The sequence below is a fragment of the Primulina eburnea genome, chromosome 16, assembly GCF_022965805.1.
Source record: "Primulina eburnea isolate SZY01 chromosome 16, ASM2296580v1, whole genome shotgun sequence".
NCBI lineage: Eukaryota > Viridiplantae > Streptophyta > Magnoliopsida > Lamiales > Gesneriaceae > Primulina > Primulina eburnea.
The window spans coordinates 4,225,507-4,242,985 of NC_133116.1; the positions used below are offsets into that span (position 1 = coordinate 4,225,507).

At 36.0% G+C, this 17,479-nt stretch overlaps 1 protein-coding gene across 8 annotated transcripts; it reads right to left on the minus strand.

Annotated features, from left to right (window-relative positions):
- Positions 1 to 6,010: 6,010 nt before the first annotated feature.
- Positions 6,011 to 16,609, minus strand: LOC140817543 (uncharacterized). 8 transcript variants are annotated; one of them, XM_073177284.1, is made up of 23 exons: positions 16,351 to 16,604; positions 15,259 to 15,556; positions 15,056 to 15,124; positions 14,822 to 14,959; positions 14,621 to 14,738; positions 13,948 to 14,030; positions 13,594 to 13,689; positions 11,956 to 12,124; positions 11,696 to 11,838; positions 11,525 to 11,611; positions 11,159 to 11,344; positions 10,502 to 10,669; positions 10,079 to 10,199; positions 9,928 to 9,997; positions 9,604 to 9,691; positions 9,381 to 9,501; positions 8,689 to 8,882; positions 8,452 to 8,560; positions 8,033 to 8,188; positions 7,806 to 7,908; positions 7,275 to 7,448; positions 6,500 to 6,645; positions 6,011 to 6,400 (listed from the first exon to the last, which is right to left on the minus strand). In XM_073177284.1, the coding sequence occupies exons 1-23, from the start codon at positions 16,563 to 16,565 to the stop codon at positions 6,207 to 6,209; spliced, it is 3,246 nt and encodes a 1,081-aa protein (XP_073033385.1). In that variant the 5' UTR covers positions 16,566 to 16,604; the 3' UTR covers positions 6,011 to 6,206. The 8 variants fall into 8 exon arrangements, 6 of the variants coding, with proteins under 6 accessions (XP_073033385.1, XP_073033388.1, XP_073033387.1 ...); XM_073177287.1 differs by lacking the exon at positions 16,351 to 16,604 and adding an exon at positions 16,255 to 16,345; XM_073177286.1 differs by lacking the exon at positions 16,351 to 16,604 and adding an exon at positions 16,078 to 16,234.
- Between the last annotated feature and the right edge of the window lie 870 nt (positions 16,610 to 17,479).

Sequence of the window (17,479 nt, forward strand, 5' to 3'; positions counted from 1 at the left end):
ATATCTTTGCTAAAAGAGAGTATGTTTTCCAACAACATGCGAATAGTTTAAAAGACATAAAATTTATTAATAGGCGTATTTTACCGTTCCAAAGTTAATACTTTATCAAATTATTTATGTTTGTCTTTCGATTATGTATCATAAATAGTCATTGCTGAATAACTTCATCTAAAATATTCACCTTTGACGCAGTTGAAGTGTCAACATTGTCAACTAATTAATCCTTAATTTTTTCGTTGTCTAAGTTTTTTCATATAATTTTTTTTAAAAAAAATCTTTAAAGAAAAACTTTTTAAAAAATAAAATATAATCCCAAGGGCCAGGAATCATTTGGTTCTTGGGGAAAAATAATATTGTAAAAATAACTCTACAAAATGCATTCAAGTGTATTTAAAATCACAAATGCAAAAATTTTGTTCATCACCCACATTTTTATAGGTATATCGACTATATATAAAAAGAGAGACCCGCAAGGATATGAACAGCGGATGTAATTTTGGCTCAAGACTATATAATAGTTTTTAAAACTTTTTATGTATGGTTCATCTTCTTGAAGAGTATTCACTGTTACTATTGCAGCTATGCTATTATTCTTTTAATTTGATGAATCATGGTTTAAATTTGCCGCCTGAAGCAGCCTCCTTTTGTAAGTAAAGTTCAAAGGAAGCTGCTTCTTTTTTTTTTTTTTTAATGAATGATTCATTAAAATAGGTAAAAGTTAGTACAGATACAAATACACTGGGCATCCCCAGGGACAAATCAATCTAGCATAATTAGTCTGTAATCATATGAACCATAGCCCAGAGTCCAAAATTAAATTACATTGTCAGCATTTGGTACGCTCCGCAGCACATGAATCTTGATCTTCATTATAGTTCCATCCATATCTAGTTGCTCATGTTCGAAGATTGTCCTGTTTCTTATGTTCCAAATCTGATAAACCGTAGCCCCTAGCGCAACACAGCGCATCTTATTCAATGCAGATGTACCTCGGTACACACTTCTAAACGCAGCAAGCACAGAAGACAACGATCTCATAAGTTTTCGCATGCCAAGCCAAGATCGAATAATGTTCCATATTGCTTGTGAGATTGGGCAATCAAAGAACAAGTGGTTAACAGATTCAACAGCAAAGTTGCAGAGTACACACGATCTATCATCAAGGTAACCTAGCCTATCTCTAGTAAGCAATTTACGATGAGCAACAAGCCATAAATTAAACCTGTGGTTCGGCATTATGCAAGATTTGGCGATTAGAGGTTTCCAAGGCCAATTGTTCCATCTGCCCACAAAGAAATCATATACCTTAGATAACCCCTTAATGCCCCCAAACCACTTCTCCAATTTTATAACCGCATCCGAGACTGATCCATGAGCAGCAATCATTTCGTCTCTAATGGCAATAATTTGTTTTATAAGCTGTGATTGTTCTTTGTGCCAATCCCAACTCCAAACATTCTGAAAATGGCTGTATTCATGATTTACCCATTTTATCCAAAGACAATCTTTTTTGCTATGAATATTCCAAAGCGTTTTCGCAAGCAAAGATTTATTCCACGCTTTCAAATTTTTCAACCCCCAACCTCCTGCTTCAATTGGCTTGCAAAGTTCAACCCAAGCAATAGGTGGGTGTTTGGTTGGCCACACAAATTTCCGACACAATGAATAAATGTTATCAATAACGCACGAAGGAAGTGGAAGTATAGATAACCAATAACATTCAATTCCTTGGACAACTGACCTGATAAGCTCAAGTTTCCCTGCATGTGATAAAGAATTCCTTGGCCAGGAAGAGATCTTGTATGAGATTGCATCGACCAGGGCACTGTAATTCGATGCTGTCAATTTTCTTCCCGCAAGTGGAACACCCAAATACCGAAATGGTAGTTGCCCATGCGTGAATCCAGTGGCATCAATGATTTCCTGTCTAACAGTATCCGAAACACTTGCAGTGTAAACATCTGATTTCAAGAAGTTGATCCTTAATCCCGCCATATCCCCAAAGTTATTCAAACAACGCATAATCATAACAACACTACACACATCTCCTCTCGAAAGCAACAATAAATCATCAGCATAGGCTAAGTGCGTGATTGAAAATTTTTGGCACTTAGGATGAAATCCAAAATTATTATTACGTGACATGCGCTTCAAATCTCTTGCTAAAACTTCGGTGCACAAAGTGAACAAGTAGGGAGATAGAGGATCACCTTGACGAAGTCCTCTTTGCCCCTCAAAATGTCCGTGAAAATGCCCATTTATCACAATTGAGTACGAAGTTGTTGACACACATTCCATGATCCAATCAACAAAGGTTGGAGGAAAATTCAAGAATGACAGAACATGTTTCAAGAAGCTCCAATTAACAGTGTCATACGCCTTCTTTAAGTCAACTTTGAGCATGCATCGTGGTGAGCCTCGTTTCCTAGCATATTTCCGTAGTAGTTCTTGTGCCAAATGAATGTTATCAACTATCGATCTACCTTCAATGAAGCCCGCTTGTGCACCATCAACCAAATTACCAATAACCTGTCTCAGTCTGTTAACAAGCATCTTTGAAATTATCTTGTAAAATACAGTACAACATGATATAGGCCTATAATCATTTACCGAAGAAGCAGCAGCCATTTTCGGTATCAAGGATATTATCGAATGATTCCATTGTTTCAGTAGTTTCCCATTTCTGAAGAATTCAAATACTGCCTTTGATACATCCGAGCCAATAATATGCCAAGTAATTTTGAAGAAGAATGCACCATACCCATCCGAACCAGGGGCTTTGTCATTATCAATATCAAAAAGTGCAGCATCGACTTCCGCTCTAGTTGGAACTCTAACAAGATTCTGCCATTCATCACTCTGAACTTTCGGCCCATCAAGTAGACTGTCGGAATGCAAGTTTGTTGTGGTTACTTTAGATCCCAAGAGACTCTTGTAGTGAATAATGAACTCATTTGCAATTTCAGCCATATCAGTAGTTGTGCAACCATCAGATTTTGTAAGAGCCACAATAGCATTACGCTTGTTGTTTCTCTTTATAAGATCATAAAAGAACTTAGTACATCGATCACCTTGCTTTGTGTATTGGATCTTCGCCTTCTGAGCAATGAATAATCTCTTCGCTTCCAACAATCTCTCTGCCTTGTGTCTGACATCTTTGTAACCATCAGTCACAATATCATTATTCAGTAGTGATTCTTGCAAGGCAACAAGTTCCTGCTTAGCTTTACCTGCACGCACAGATATATGACTGAAATTATTTCGATTGAGCTCATGAAGTGGCTTCTTTAATCGTTTGAACATATGCTTGAGTCTAAACTGTTCTGTACCACGTTCTCTGCACTTCCAATTATTCCTGACCAATATCTCGAAATTATCACTTAGAGTCCACATATTGAAAAATTTGAATGGTCTTTTCTGCTGCCCAACATTATCAAGAAAAGATACAATAGAAAGAGTGTGATCAGAAACACATCCCGGAGCCAAAAACTCTGCCAAGCCCACGGTATTCAAGCTGAACCAATGACTATTAACAAGCACCCGATCTAACTTACAACGCACATGGGGGCTGAGCCATGTATAAAAACAACCAATATAGCGTAAATCAGTGAGATCAATAGAATTAATGCACTCAACAAAGTCCTTTGTTTCATAATTCTTAACTTTAAGTCCCCCAAGTTTCTCTTCCTGAGACAGGACATTATTGAAATCACCCAACAACATCCAAGGCTCACGGCAAGTAGTACCAAAAGAAATCAAATCATTCCATAACAATCTTCTTTGACAAATTGTATTAAGCCCATACACAAAAGTAGCATAAAATGTATGCTGTGTTCTGCGACAAGTGATTCTAACATGGATATATTGTTCATGCAAGCCAATGACATCAAGATCAACCACCAAGGGGTTCCATAAAACAAAAATTCTGCCCTTTGTACTAAGATGAAAATTATTAACGACATGCATACCTTGGAATCTTACACGCAACATGTTGTTGAGAGCCATATCATCGAATTTCGATTCTAAAATACCAAATACATCAATCCTATGAGTGCTCATGAGAGATTGGGCACTCTTTTGTTTTAGAGGTTTATGGAAACCTCTAACATTCCAACAAGCCATTTTCATTGGGAACCAAAGGCAATTTTGGGTTGCCGCCCCTTTTCATTGTTCCCTCCATATCTTCGAAAAAATCTGTCATCTCTTTATTGTTACCACATCCTTGATTTCTCCCCTTTATTCTTCTTCTTGATGTTCTTTTTATTATTCTTTTTGTTAGTGACTGTTTTGAAAGCAGGAGCACTTGCGCCATCTTTACAACTATTCGTTCCAACGTGATCACAGTCCATTGGCTTCTTACCTTTATCAATAACAGGAGACTCTTGTCCAGCACCTGTATCTGCAGTATTATGCAATACATCAGATTGAATGACAGATTTATCAGCAACATCATTAGGTATGGCAGTAGTATTGTCACCCCCTATGTCTGTTGCTCTTGATGAATTATGCGAAGCACCTGTTCTCGATGTTTTCCTCGCAGCAGAACGCCCCCTAGAAGGGCCTGATCTCCAAGTGACACTCTTAGAACGAGCACGCTTTGAGTTTGTGCCATTTTGTTCCACATTACCATTCGTGCCATGATTGCCATGGTGATTTTGATGAACACAAGTTTCCCTAGTATGGCCTACCTTGTGGCAAATTGGGCAGATTTTCAGTTCTTGTTCATATTCAAAGGTAATGACCACATCACCAATTGGTAAAACAATTTTCATTTCAGTAGGTTTTGGCTTGGACGTTTCAGTTTCAATCAAAACTCGGGCATATCTAACTCTTTTCCGCTGATATGTGAGCATATCCATATGGATTGGAGTGCCTATTCGAGAAGCCACTTTACTCAATATCTTGAAATTCCAACAATCCGGTGGTAAACCATGTATTTGGACCCAAGATGGCACCGTATTCATGTCTTCCTCTCTAAATCTGAAACATCTCGGCATTTCTTTAAGAAACAAATGAAACCCAAAAACCATGTAAGTTCCTCCATTCAAGATGCGCTCTTTAGCTTCCACATTTGGAAAAGTAAAGACAATCCAACCACTTTCATGAGTTTGGAACTTAACATCAGAGCCCCATCTTCTAACCAAATCAAATAAAGCTGCAGTAGGGGGTTTTCCACTAATTACATAACCAAGAAGGCATATACCATAAGTATCCTCAATAGAGTCGACATCATTAATGTCAAACGTGAGGATATCATTACCGGTTTCCACAAACTCAAGCTTGTAATTATCATTGGCCATTCTATTATTCTTAAACAAACTGGCATACGAGACTTTAATTCTCTTGGAAGGCATCTCAGATATAACAGGACGTGTGCTCATCTTTGATGGATTATTGGTATTATCAGAGATATGCGAAGTACCTTCATTAGCGTGCGTATTTCCATTCCCATCCGTAGTATGAGCAGCAATAATCTCTACGGTGTTCTGGCCATTGTTAGTTTCCAAGATATCATGAGCAGAAGATTGTTGTACTGTACGAGAACTAGTAGCAGTATTCTGATCAGTCATTGTGACAATTCGTCGAACACAAAGTCAGCACAATGGAAATAAGAGCACAAGACCAGTTATCAAGGACAATATGCAACAATCGAAAAACCCAGAAGTGTCACTCAAGCAAAATCAGTAATATGGTCTCCACAATAACAAGAACTACCCAAAATCAACAGAAGATAGAGAATCAGCGAAAAGCCCTAGCAGTGACAGGGATTCGCGATTAGAAGGAGAAGTGCACAAAGCTAAGAGTAATGACGAATAACCAACAAGATTAAAAGTCAGCAGCAATACGTAACAATAGCAAGTCACAAGGAAAATATAAGAGAAAACGCAAGCAAGAACAGTAGAAGCATTCCTTCCATTTTAGAAAGAAGGGAGAGCATTCTCTCTCTAAAACACTTCTTCATACAATTGCACGATAAGGAAGCTGCTTCTTTGAGTATACAAAACAAGGATATGCCAAATTCGTGCATTTATTTCTCTCTTTGTTTCTTAAAATATAAACAGATCCAATATGCAAAACTCAACACAATTAATATCCATGCAATTTATTACAGAAGTTGAAGATTGATTAGTATACTTTAACATCTTTATTACAATAAAAGCATGCCAAAATGAAACGAACAGGCAACTCTGGCTGGTCCTGAAAGGTTAGAGCATTACTTGTACATCGTACTCGTGGGATATAGAAAGAGGAGTTTCCTTTGAAACAGGCCTGTGTTCGGACCAGAGCTCTAAGTTAACAGTCCCTGTTCCCCAGTGAACGAGACATTTCTGTACTTGTTTGATGTTGAACCGGTTTCGTAATGTCATGCCAAGACATTTATCGACAAGCATCCATTCGCCTAGAGAAGAGGATTCGATGAAACTAGTCAAATTACGTTAACAGATGATGTCTCTTATCGGAATGGTGGAAATCCAAATGAGACTAGATAGAATCTTACCATCTGGCCGGAAATGGCCTTCAAAGAACTGCTCACCGGCATCTGGCCGGATTTCATGGTTCGACCCATCAATGGCAGTGAACGAAACAAATGATTCGGTGGGGTGTGGCAAATTGAACGTTGGATGCACCCGCAAGCACACAAGCCTGAAAAAGGGAAAAATGCTAATTATGTTTAAAGACGAATTATGCAACGAAAAGACAATGATTTTTCATTATGGTAGAGAAGGAGAAGAAAGAAGAAAATATCTCACATGTATGATTCTTACTTCCTAATCATGTAAAATATAGGGAGAAATTAAATATTAAAAATACTAAATTGACTAAAATGATTTGAAATGTTCAAGATTTTAGGCCATCTGAGATCTTCTGAGTGGATTTATAGAAACTTGTCCTGGGCTTGGTCAAAACCGAGCTCGAATGGAACTTGGGCTACTCAAGTTACTGTTCAAGTGTAGCGCAAACTCCAAGCTTGAGTGCCCGTTTACCATTGACAGCTAATTTTTAGAGGCCAAACAGTTTAGTGAACTTCTATTTTCCCAATTAATGTCGAGCTTCTGTTGCTTGAGCTCAAGCATCTCTATAAACTCATGGAACAAACTCGATTTTTTTGTAGTCAGATAAATAATAGAGTCGGCCGGAACATAAGACTACTCTAACTCGATTCATACATGCACTCTTATGCCCAGCTACTATTAGTGATAACTACGTAGGTGACATGTGATAAAAATGATTCCCATCAAGAGTTCACACAACCAAACGCTTGGGAAACCAACCTTGAAAATCCTCCAGAACCAGCACCAACGTTCCGAGCAACAATGGCAGAATTGATTCCAAAAGTTTTTGGTTTGTCTTCCAAGAAATAAATTTGTCGTTCGAGAATCAATCCACCTCCAATATCACCTTCTAAGCTCAGCTTCTCTGATTCTCCGGCCTGCTCAAGTCCCTGTCTGTGTAGTAAAAATATCAATATATGGCAGGTATACCATCATTTTTTTCTACATGAATTACCATGAAAAATTATTTACATCGCGTTAGTATCAAATTTAAGCTAATATCAGCAAAATCTACCATTCTTCATGTTTAGTTGTAACTGGATTAGTTTATGTCAGCACTTATGAATTCAAGAAAATTGATATTTCAACTGGGTTGCATCAGTCTCTGTGCTCTGGAGAGGAATTGCATTTTCGTATCAGGCTTCAGAATTTCTCCTGCTTTATTGGGACGTTCGTCCCATTCTGACAAAAATTGAACAAAATGTGACATTGATGTGCATTAAAATGGCATAAAGTGAAGTTTTCTCGTACTTAGTGACAGAATACTCCTCAGAGCAACCAGCAGATCTGTACTCCAATCCAGTATATTCTTCATACCCATTAATCTCAACTCGACTATGAAGCCACTGAATTCCTGTCACAAAACCAAGTGGAACAACAGTATCAGCACAAAAAAAGTAGCAAGTTGAACTCAAATATAATCAGAAGCCTAACACTAACAATACTTCAAGAGACGCAGATTATAGGCATTAGATTACCCGAAGGAAGGTGCTCCATGGAAATAATTCTACCGCCAATCCATGGTACCACCTTTAAAAACCACTCCCCGCTTTTCATTTCCACGGGATCTCGGGAAAGTTCTGTTCCCTTTCCATGAGACGCATTATCAGAGACTGGAATACGTATAGCATTTTCTGAAACCAGATGCAAAGCCAATGTGAATTCTAATTTCGTATAAATGGAGGTATATAGCTCCTTCAGAACGAGATATCCAGATTTCAGTGTATCTGTTTCTCACTCATGCCAAATACCTTTTCTTGTCAGAGAAAAGGGGTCAGACTAAGAAATACACAAAAAATGTCTAGAAAAAACAACAAGAGATCAAGAATTTGACATGACAGTGACAACAGTTAGACCGAAAGATGATAACTTGTGACAGAAGAACCAATAAAGTCACCTATTCGAAAGTTGAAGCGTTTTTCACTGGCTGACACTAAATCAGACACTTCAGTTTCTGAAGGCATTGGGATTTGCAGGATTTCTCCATCAGTACCCCAAGATTCGATCTAAGAGAGTCATGTAACAAATCCCAAAAGGCAACAACACATTAGTTTAATCCAATGGCTATAACAGCATAAAGGTTGAGTTGATAAAAATCTCAATTTCCAAACAAATGAAACTAACATTTACATACCATAGCACCTTTTCCAAGCAACAATTGCACATGCAAACAACGATTTGGTCTCTTCCAAGATCCTTCAGCCCGGGCAACCTTAACAGTCACGACAGAAGACTGTTGTTCAGCAATATAAGTCGTCAAGAGATATCCTCCACTGGTGTATTCATATCCGTCGCCTTCGTCTTCAAAGAGGATGCCTTGAGCTTTACCTGCAATTTGAGATATCCGATAAATATGCTATGAAATTGTATTTCAAAGTGCTCCAGTAAAAATATATCTGTTTGTTACATTACAAACTTGACACTTCACATAAAACAAATCAAAAACATTATCACGTAAAAGTATATTTCATCAAACATTTATTTTACGCGTTTGCTATGTCACTTTAGTGCAAGTCAGTGTGAAGCGTAAATAGAATAAAAATGACCATATTATAGAAAGGTAGGGTGGCAGCGACTGAGTACTGGATTAGGACTAAAATTTAAGATGGTTAATGCATATTTAATATCAATCACTACAGAGCAGGCTCAAATAAAATGTAAGGTTATTTACCACTTGTGATGAAGTTACTAAGCATAACTAAATTAATTTGGAATCACCAAGTGTTAAATTTTAAACAGAGCAAGACGGATCCACATAACTTGCCTGAGTAGTTTAGGACCGAGGTTTGTTTTTATCGGTTAAAACAAACTATAATGTAATATTACCATGTTCATCTAAAGCCACTATCAGTGTTAAATCATCTGTAGGATTAGCTTCACCAATGTGTTGACAAACAGGAGCCACGGGAATGATCGATCCGCCTTGTAGATACAACGCAGGCAGATCCTAGGATAGTCAAAGGGGGAAAAATGTGGAGAGAGGAAAATTAATGATTGAACAAGATTTCAAAGATAATGGATATTGTAAACGGTTCATAAGACATGCTACCGGATGAGAATCTTCAAAATCAAAACTGAGCCAACTGCCTTTAGGTAAATTGTGCTGCATCTGATACAACTCCTGATTTTGTTCAGTGCTACAATAAAATGAGCATCATATATTTACAGTTAGAAGTATGATGCTCAATCCCAATGGCATATTAACTATTTTCAGCACATATTAAGGGATATGTTTCTTTTTTATGGACTAAAAAAGTAACTAGGGATACAAGGACTGGTGTCAAGTTTCTCAAACAAGCTCCGCTTGGAACAAACAAACAACATCTATTATAGAATCACTTAGTGCTCTATATGGAAGGAAGAGTAATGAGACCTTGAATAAACTAGGAGCGGACCCAACATAAACGAAATCTCCTGTGTTCTTAGCGCCAAGTCTTTGCAATCTGCAAAAATAAAAATAAAAACAGAAGAAACGTAAGTTCTCCAAAGACAATTATGTGGATGTTAAAATATATGAGACATACCAGCAAAAAATGTGGGTGTCGCAACTGGAACTCCCTTCGTATGAGCCATGTAAAACAGAGTATATATATGAGGTAACAGCCTATATCGTCTCCTTATTGCCAATCGACACACTTCTTCACACTGTTAAGAAATAGTAAATAAGGATGCCATAAGAACTACAACAGAATTTGATAGAATTATCTATCCAAAATCAAGAATCTAATATCATTTACAAATTTGGAATAGAGTATGACAACTCCAGCTGATACAATCATGCAAGAACTGATCTCTCTTTCGCTGTCAAGGAAATATAAATAACACCGCAGAAAAATTTCTGTATTTTACAGCTTCATTGTTTTGAATTTTAGCATGCCCAAGACTTATGAAAATATTATATCCTTGCATTAATTGTTTACTATTTCAGGTACATCAACGAGACAAACCTCTTCACCAAACGACCATGGCTCATGATCAGTTGTGTCAGATTCAGAATGCCCACGACAAAAAGGAAACAATGATCCAAAACCCATCCATCTAGCAAATAGCTTTGGTGTTGCATTACCAGCATATCCACCGATATCGGGCCCTGAGAGTGGCTGACCACTGAGGCCCTGAACAAAAGCTCATATTGCCAAAGTTGCTGAAATATGTTGACAAAATCTACATATCTTGGAAGTATACACATTAAGATGTCTGGTAGTCATAAGAAATTACATAAATGTGGTGTGTGGAAATTTGCTTGCCCAGGGACATAACTAACAACATTATGGGAATTTATGCATAAACATTCATAAATGCTCAAATATATTCATACCGACAATTGAGAGGACTCTATCAGTATATTACTCTTTTATGTCGATTGTCGGTATATAAGTCACATCATATACTTTCAACAGAGTAGGGGAGGAAAATTCATCTACACACTACAGTACTACAATCGAGCGAGACAAGTAATTCTTCTCCATCCCACTGTCCCCAGTTTATACTTACTCAAATTTGCAGATTATTTCGTTTTTTGGTAACACATTCGATATTGTTTATTCAATGTTTCACTGTCACATCCTTGACACAACTGGATAAAATATCAAATTAGTTTTTACCAGTTGAACAACCATGGGGATACTCATATGAAGATGCTCCCATGAAGAAATATTATCTCCTGTCCATGTGGCAGCATACCTCTGACTACCTACAAACCCAGCACGAGTAAGAACGAAGGGACGTTTTTTGTCATCTGCTAGCTTCATGCCTTCATATGTTGATTTCGCCATCAGCGTACCATAAACCTGTGACAAGCACCTCGTATCAATGAACAAAAAAGTTTATGATTTTCACCATGACGGGTTAGAGCAAACAATCTAAGTAATAAACTATGCTACAGTATAATGAGACATGAACTTTTAGAATGTATCTAAATATCATGATTTAATTTGCAAAATCAACAAAATATACAAGGACAATTATACGTTGTGATAGTATGAATGGTTCTGACAGCCACCAAGTTCTGAATCTCCCATATGAATATTACTCTCAGGCATTGTCTTTGTCACACTCTGTCACAAAAAAAAAAAAAAAACAAAACAAAAAGATTATAGACATCAAGAAAAAATTGTGAATAAAAAGAGTTTTGATTTCACCTTAAAGACGGCTGGTTCATTCATATCATTCCATATACCATCTACGCCGTTAGGGATAAAGTCTTTAACTAGATCAGTCCACCACAAACGGGTCTTTGATTGTGTATAATCGGGAAAAACACAAGGCCCAGGCCAGACCTCTCCTAAGATAACAGCAGCAATAACCAGTCAAATGCTTGGAGAGAATATTGAGCCAGAAATTGGTGAAACAAACCATCCCTGCAAAAAGAATTATCCTTCTTTTCTGAGCAACAGCGTACCAGCATAAGGTTTTCCATTGGCAGTTTTAATCCATACATCTTTCTCTGAACCACTATCAAATACAAAATATCCCTCTTCAATTTTTATTCCCGGATCAAGCATCCAGATTGCTTTGAAACCAGTTTGATGAAGATGATCTACCAGAGACTTTGGATCTGGAAACCGCTCCTGAAAAAGGGAAGTCTGGTTTATTTCACCTATTGAAATCCATTCATTGAATGAATCACCTATGACCACAAAATGATTAGCAGAAAGCATCAAGCATGTACAAAGAACCATGTAAACATTCTAGAATTGAGACATTAGGAAATACACTCTTGGAAAGGGTAAGTATCAAGAACCGTGAAAACCTAGAAGATCCAAGATATAAAATAGAAAATGGACATTGTCCTCACCTTCCTGTAGAAATTTAATTAATTTTTTTAATAAACAAATTTATTACTAAATTTAAAATGTAAATATTAAGGATAAGGATGTGCCTTCTAATCTATCAATGTAAAGATGAAGGATAAGGATATCTCTTCTAATCTATCTCACAAAAAACACAAATTAATACCCAATTACATGCGTAATATTGACATGAGTACATTACCCAACCACTGACTTGTGCTTATATAGTTGCTCGTCCAAGTAACAAAACTAAATGAAATTTCTTTGAGATACATGTCAAGTTGTGCCCAAATTACAATCCAACATGTTCTTCCATAATAGAGATGTCTCCCCTATATTGCTTCAAAAATCCATTTGTTTCTGTTTTTCTTCAATCTCAGATAAGTGCTATATTACTATCTTCCATAAAGCTTTGGATCTTTTCTCCTTCCACACATATAATTCGTTCCCCACAAACTTGCTACTATTGTCTCCCCCATATTGCATAGGGAACATGCATAATAGAAAAATGTGGTCTCTACATTTTTTACATCTTTGCATAACACACACCAGCTCACGATATCATCAAGAAAGGTTTTTCTTGGTAGTATATCACGAGCATCCAATTTATTAAGCAATAAAATCCAATTTAAGTACTTGTATCTTTCAAGGAAGGCTAGATTCCTGATTTTATCGTCAAGAAAGGTTTTTCTTGGCAGTATATCATGAATCCAATTAAATACTTTCATCTTTGGAGGAATACATGATTTTCAAATTAGAGGAAACAGTTATAACACGACAGGGTCGGGTCATTGCCTGAAAAAAGAAAAATAAATTTCCGGAGAAAGTTCCCAAACTCTCCAATTACTTAAACAAAACCAAATAAATAAATGCAGTTAAAAATAACCAAATCATCTTAAGACTGGTATTTGAAATATGAATAGACTAATAGAAAATTGCTGTTTGGTTTTGTGAGACAAGGTGCAAAATATACTTGGTGCATAATCAAACTCTTATCAGATATTTTGTTCAGGATAATTCTTGCTTTGAATTTGAAACATCTAACAGATATTGACTCCATATGGCTTAAACCAATACATAAAACGTCAAGCATTCTAGTTACAGCATTATAACTTCCTCTTTTGAGAAGTAAACATACTGTCAAAGATGAAAACTAACATGCCACAGGCCATTAATCAAGACATAGCAAGTATGTGATACGGTTACAAAAACATTAATATCCGAGGGTCAACTTGGAGAAAACGCACCTTGTTGAATGTAAAACAACGAAAACCATCCATGTAATCTATGTCGAGCCATATGACATCACAAGGTATGCCTTTTTCTCGGAATGTTCTTGCAATCTAGAAGTAAACAAGGTCAATCAAAATCAAAAGTTGTCAATATGGTCAGAAAATAGTAGGCCGTGCATACAACGATGACAAATAAACCAAACATAATGGGTTCAAAGTCCAGATAGTCGGGAAACATTATTCTCCTAATCAAGCTTGAGGACCTAAAAATGAAAAAGACTCACGGATAGACTTGCAGGTATGTGTAAAGATGGGAAGAAAGTCAAGCTAAGAGCAAATATTAAATAAACATTAAAACAAATGGTATACCTCACGGACTCGTGCATCAGAATCATAACTCCAACGGCATTGATGATAGCCCAGTGACCATTTTGGGGGCATAAATACAGTTCCTGACATAAAAAGCCTCAAATAACCAGTCAATTAAGAGAAAAGAAACACATCAGCACCAAGCAACTAAAAGATTGAAACAAGAAAATTGTGGTAATCTTTGACTAAATTTTAAGAAATGAAAATGACTCATCAATAAAAGTTGTGGCACCCTTGTTTCAAGAAGATTATACATTTTTTATTTTCCTTGCAATTTGGTCTTTATCAAACTCCGTGGTGCAGTGTCTAGTATTCTGTCCCGAAGCCAAATCAGATAGAAAGTTATAACTGAACATGCCATTTATTGACCGAGTCTACGAGATAAAGGAGGACATTTGCTCAACATGACCTCGAGGATGTCAGGTTATTAATTGTTCTTAACTTCTTGCAAAACTATAAAAATTAGAAACTAAAGGCTTAAAGGAAAGGAAAGATAAAGTGATAGTAAACATTTTCAAGACCATAGTGCCGAAAAGATTGTGCATATCGTTGCACACTATCTGAAAGAGAGCTCAATTCCATGTGTCACTGCCATCTCTTTCACAACTTTAACATAATTTGTATTATAATCAAGGAACAAATTCCTAAAACTATGATATAGATTGTGATTTACCAACTGCTTGAGAGAAAGAGACCAGAACATCAATTGGTGAAGCAAATGGCCCGAAAGTGATAATGGGATACGATGATGAAGAAATGAACCTTATCTTTGATTTCTTCCGCAAATCAATCTGCTCAAGAAACACCAATCACCTAACAGTTAATGAATTGAAGAAATAACTTCAAAAACAACAACCAAGAGGTTATAAAATACCTCACAACGTCGTGTTGTATCTGCAAGAACACCTAATGCCTCTCCATTTGGAAGTACAGCTAGAACCCAGGGGTGTGATTGATACAAAGAAGTGGTTCCAGAACCATAACCCCAAGCATCGGTATTCCAAGTAAAAATCTATTAAATTTGTTGCATAAGCAAAAAACTATGTTTGAATAATACTTATTATGTCTATGTCATAGATATTATATGAGTGAACACAAGTAAGCTTACCCTTTTCCCAGTTCTTTCAAGCTGTCCACTGACTTCACCAGTTCCATAAAATGAGGTATCCGGGGGAAACTTAATCATAGTCAAATTCAATTTCAGGAATCAAATATTTTCTTAATATTTGAAGATGAAAAATCACAAGTTATCAATATGCACAAATTTCACTGAAATTCATTGTGTATTAGAAAGGTGTGACTTGATAGTACCTCAATATCAACTATCTGCTGTCCCATTACACATTCAAAAGAAGGAATGTAGGTTGGAACTTCATCAACATAGATAATTGGTGTATCCCTGACTTTGGGATTTTCAAACGAAAAGCTTGGGAATGCTGCTTTTCTATCAGCTACAGAACAATCAAATCGAAACACTCCTTTTTCCAGAATCGGCTCAAAAATCATTTCCCCTGATTGGACATCTGAATTCAATGCTATCCCTTCACCTTCCATGGTCGACCCTACAATTGATCTTTGATCGATCAACCTCTTCTGAGTTTTCTTCTTTCTATAAGCCAAAGAACAGTAACATAAAACTCCTTTAATCATGTAACTTCATAAGTCATCAAACGACAAAACATAATTAAAAAAAGAATATATCAAATTTCAATAACAGACTTATAGAATGGAACCTTTTCCAATATAAACGAGAAGTAAGATCACAAATGCAAAATGGGAAGAAAAACCAAGAAAATTGGCTCAAAAATCATCTCCAGCCTCTTCTTTCTCTATGCAGACAATCATATAAAGAATCTTCCCCAGGTCATGTAAGTGAAACTATACATGATCAACACAGTAGACTCAAACAAAAAATAAACCACTTCAAATATGCACAACATTGACAAGATGAGACCATTTTCTATTATATAAATAAAAGGTAATAACACAAATTACACGAAAAGAAACTAAGAAATTGGTTCAAAGGTCATCTCCATTCTCTTTCTTGATATTTCTTGAACCGTAACAAGAACCGAAGAAGACAAAAAAGGGAGTCCAAGAAAGTGGACTAAATATCAAAGCAGAACAAACCTCAGTGAGTGAAGCAGAAATTTTGCACAATAACTTTGGTAGAGGAATGGACCTAAAAATCTACGTAGAGGACCAAAATTGTTCAATCCATTTAAATTTCTTGAAAAACAAGTGCAAGGGATGACATTAGTTTAAAAGGTATGATCACAAACAATACAAACGAGAAAAGATGCGGACCTTCTTGTCTTTTGATACTAAAGTTCTTCTATTCAATACAAAAACCAAAGAAAAAACAATCCGATAGAGTGGAGAAAATATCAAAACGGAACTAACCTGATAGAATAAACAAGAAATGCTCTTGTGATAACTCTCAAAGTGGGACGGAAAGTATATGGTCCCGTATCATCGCAATGCACAGAATCGAATTTCAATGGTAACCCATTTGAAGTTCTTGAAAGGGAACTACAAGAAGGAAAAGTAGTTTCGATTATGTTTTTGTTGGTTAATGGGATGAGTGTAGTCCTGATCATGGTTCCATTTGTTGCCATCCCGAAAAGAGAGAGTATGGGCCTTTGCTTTCCATTAAAGTGAAAAAGACGCTGCAAGAAATGGCCGGTTCTAGCCTACACGTTGAGCCTTAACAGTTCTTTCATCTTGATTACATTAACATTTTCATATACTTTCTTTTTAAATCAATTTCGTACTTTCTAGTTCAAATTATTTATTTTTAAAAGTATATTTGTCGCAGAGATTTTCTGATTTTTGTAAATAACAGATTCGAAGTTGATAGATTTCTTATAAAAAAATTTGTTTTCAAATTTTTTTTGGAATTATATAATATGTTATTTAAGATTGATTGTTTTCGTTCTTGGGTAACATACATAATTTTTTGAAGTGTTATTTTAATTCCAAAAGGAAAAATCATTCTCTGTTTTGACCTTTTATACTTTGGGAGTACAATATTTCGATTTAAATGTTTATATGCTTATTTAGTATTATGAAGAAATTTTTCAATATTTTGCTTATATGACATGTATTAAAGAACATCAAAACTAATATGGGACAGTTTTTTGACTCGATTTAGTCTGACAGATCTTCTGAATAGTTTGACAGATGAAAAACATTTTTTAATACAAAAAACATTATTTTATATTTTATATATAATATGAATTGGATCGACACGTATCTTGTATACACATATATTCCATGATAAGTCAAATAATTTTTACTTGGATATTATTTTACTTGGATTGTTTCCAAGTCAACAAAATGGAAGGAGTAGGTCTCATGTGAGATCGTCTCACGGATATTAATATGTGAGACATGTCAACTCTACTCATATTCACAATAAAAAGTAATACTCTTAACATAAAAAATAATACTTTTTCATAGATGACTCAAATAAGAGATCTGTATCATAAATATTATCTATGAGACCGTCTCACACAAATTTTTGCCAAAC

Bases quoted from the DNA above. Each gene is read 5' to 3' on its own strand.
- LOC140817543 (XM_073177284.1), bottom strand. From the start codon at position 16,565: ATGGCAACAAATGGAACCATGATCAGGACTACACTCATCCCATTAACC. The intron at 15,125-15,258 runs GTACTATCAAGT...ACTATGATTAAG, and splicing joins AGCAGATAGTTGATATTGAG to TTTCCCCCGGATACCTCATT. The intron at 7,909-8,032 runs GTAATCTAATGC...GTTTTGTGACAG, and splicing joins CATGGAGCACCTTCCTTCGG to GAATTCAGTGGCTTCATAGT.